Source organism: Penaeus chinensis, chromosome 8 (genome assembly GCF_019202785.1).
Source record: "Penaeus chinensis breed Huanghai No. 1 chromosome 8, ASM1920278v2, whole genome shotgun sequence".
NCBI lineage: Eukaryota > Metazoa > Arthropoda > Malacostraca > Decapoda > Penaeidae > Penaeus > Penaeus chinensis.
Genome location: NC_061826.1, coordinates 999,029 through 1,001,528, shown reverse-complemented (window position 1 = coordinate 1,001,528; position 2,500 = coordinate 999,029). Strand labels below are relative to the sequence as shown.

Sequence of the window (2,500 nt, the reverse complement as noted above, 5' to 3'; positions counted from 1 at the left end):
TTCTATATGTTTTTAGTTCTATATGATTTTGATGCTGGCACAATGCTAGTTTTTATTCAGTTTCATTTTAATGAAGACTATTACATTTACTTTACTTTTTATATAAATAATGAAAAGGTTTATATTTGTTCTGGATCATTAATGAAAATGAATATACATTCTGTCAATTTTAAATGGTCTTATAGCAGCTTATAAGACAATTAAAGTGAAATACAGTGCGAATGTGATTCACATCAGAAATTTCCTCCCTTGACACCATGGTACCAATGCATTCATGTTTTTATTTCAAAATAGTATCAAGTTACACTTTTTTTGTTTTGATTTCAAAGTTGTTAAAGAATATTATTCCCTCCCTGCAGAGTACATTGTAGCTTTTAAGGGTTACTATAGACAAGAGGCAAGGGAGCGTTTTATTGAGGCAGCCCTGAATGACTCGGATGTTGTGCGGTGGGAAGTGATGCCTCGTAACAATCCAGCAAGTGACTACCCAAGTGATTTTGATGTTGTGCAGGTAAGTTGCCAAGCTCTAAGAATTGAATCTACTCTTAATATTGAAAAGCTATACTTTGGGGAATGTTGAGAGTGTTTGTTATTTTGTTTTGTCAACAGCTTGTAGCTTGTAGCTATGATCTAGCAGTCCTACATTTACTTTTATTGGATATTGTAGCATAATGTTGATAGCGGCATTAGCCCATTGACACCAGGAGAGCATGTATACATAATTGGTCCATTGTGATTTTAGTTTATTATTCTTGCTTACATATAGATAGCTGCATAAGTACTTAGTAACTAAGAAATCAGTTACTAGGCCTACCTAATCTCACCTGTTTGCCTTCTTTCCGGAATTTTCATAAAGAACTTCTTATGCAGTTAATGTTTTGTCAATAAGATTATAATCATAATAATGTTGATAATGGTGATATGAATGTTGATAACAAAAGCATTATTAAAAGTAAATTTCTTTTTTAGCTAAAATTCAAGGAAAAGGGTAAACAAATATGGTCAGGTAGACCGATGCTGTATGGTGCAGTAGAAGGGTTCTTGTCTAGCAATCTTGCTGACCTGCATTCAAATCCTGTACTGCCAGTAGATGGTAATCCTGGCCTTTCCTAGCACATGAATTAATTTAGAAACAAGAATAAGCAGACAGTCTGTCATATCATGAATAACCATTGCAACAGATGGAATTGAACTAAATTGTTATATATTTTTTATAATAATTGACTTCTTGATGACTAAATACTTGTGAAGCTATCTATGTTGATATTGACTAAATAAAACTACAGTATGCAATGATCTTATGTGTTGCCAATAATTTGAAAGGTAATAACCTATGGTACAGTGCTTTTGATAGACAACAGTGTTACCTTCTTTTTCTTGCTCATTGAGAAAATCATATATTAGCCCATTGAGCTGAGAAATTCCTAGTGAAAATTATTTGTAAACTTCCAGATCCAAGAAATTCGTAAAAATGATGGCTTGGATGCCCTCAAAGACCACCCAGCAGTTAAGCGAGTCACAGCCCAACGCATGGTCATCCGTCATCTGCACTTTGTCAATGACACGAATGAAGACACCAGTACAGACTTGTGGGATGAGATTCTTTTTGCCAACATATCAGAGACGGCAGATGGGTTCATGGTGTACAACATAAGTGAAGCACAGCAAGAGGATGGGTTGCACAAAGAGGAGGGTATAGATGAAGATGATACGGCTGAGCTGGATGTGGAATATGAGGTTCTTGGGGAAGAATACGACAAGAAGAAGGTGAAAGATGAAGATGACTCTCCTTGCTCAGGGAAGGATTGTCCCCCCAGCGTGGAGAGGGAGGCCGTGTGGCCAGCCTCTCGGCCTTTCAGACGCTCCTCACTAACTCTGGTGGGTACCTATCAGTTTAAAAAGATAAATCCATTTCAAAGTTGATAGATCAGTGTTATTTATGTATATATTTTTGCTGTGATAAACTCCATGTGTGAAAGTATTATTGACATTAACATTCTCATACATAATGATATTTCCAAATAGGGAACAGCCTTCTGGCAAACTACTGGCAGGCATTCTAGTCGACGATTGTTAAGAGCTATTCCTAGACAGATCACATCCACCTTACAAGCTGATGTACTGTGGAGCATGGGAATCACAGGTAAGTAGTTTGCTATGATTCAGTGGTTATATCTATGTGCTTATAACACCAGATGCTATTTCACATCAATTTATGACTTTGCTTTTGAGGACATTTTCTTTTGAAGTTTTAATTTCATAACAGGTGCAGGAGTTAAAGTTGCTGTATTTGACACGGGACTTTCAAAGTCACACCCCCACTTCAAACGCATTAAAGAACGCACAAATTGGACTAATGAAAAGACTTTGGATGATGGCCTGGGTCATGGCACATTTGTTGCTGGGGTGATAGCATCAAGTGGGAAAACCTGTCTTGGATTTGCACCTGATGCAGAACTTCATATATATCGTGTCTTTACAAACAACCAGGTAACTTTGT

General features: G+C 36.7%; 1 protein-coding gene across 2 annotated transcripts in view; it reads left to right on the top strand.

Annotated features, from left to right (window-relative positions):
* Window positions 1–2,500, top strand: part of LOC125028017 (membrane-bound transcription factor site-1 protease-like) — a 32,198-nt gene that overhangs the window by 10,341 nt on the left and 19,357 nt on the right. For both annotated transcript variants that reach the window (XR_007115079.1, XM_047617275.1), the window contains exons 3-6: window positions 360–511; window positions 1,453–1,878; window positions 2,026–2,143; window positions 2,267–2,490. Coding sequence is in view for 1 of the 2 variants with exons in the window: in XM_047617275.1 (XP_047473231.1) it covers window positions 360–511; window positions 1,453–1,878; window positions 2,026–2,143; window positions 2,267–2,490 (920 nt within the window). In the remaining variant the exon portion in view is untranslated. The remainder of the gene's footprint in view (window positions 1–359; window positions 512–1,452; window positions 1,879–2,025; window positions 2,144–2,266; window positions 2,491–2,500) is intronic.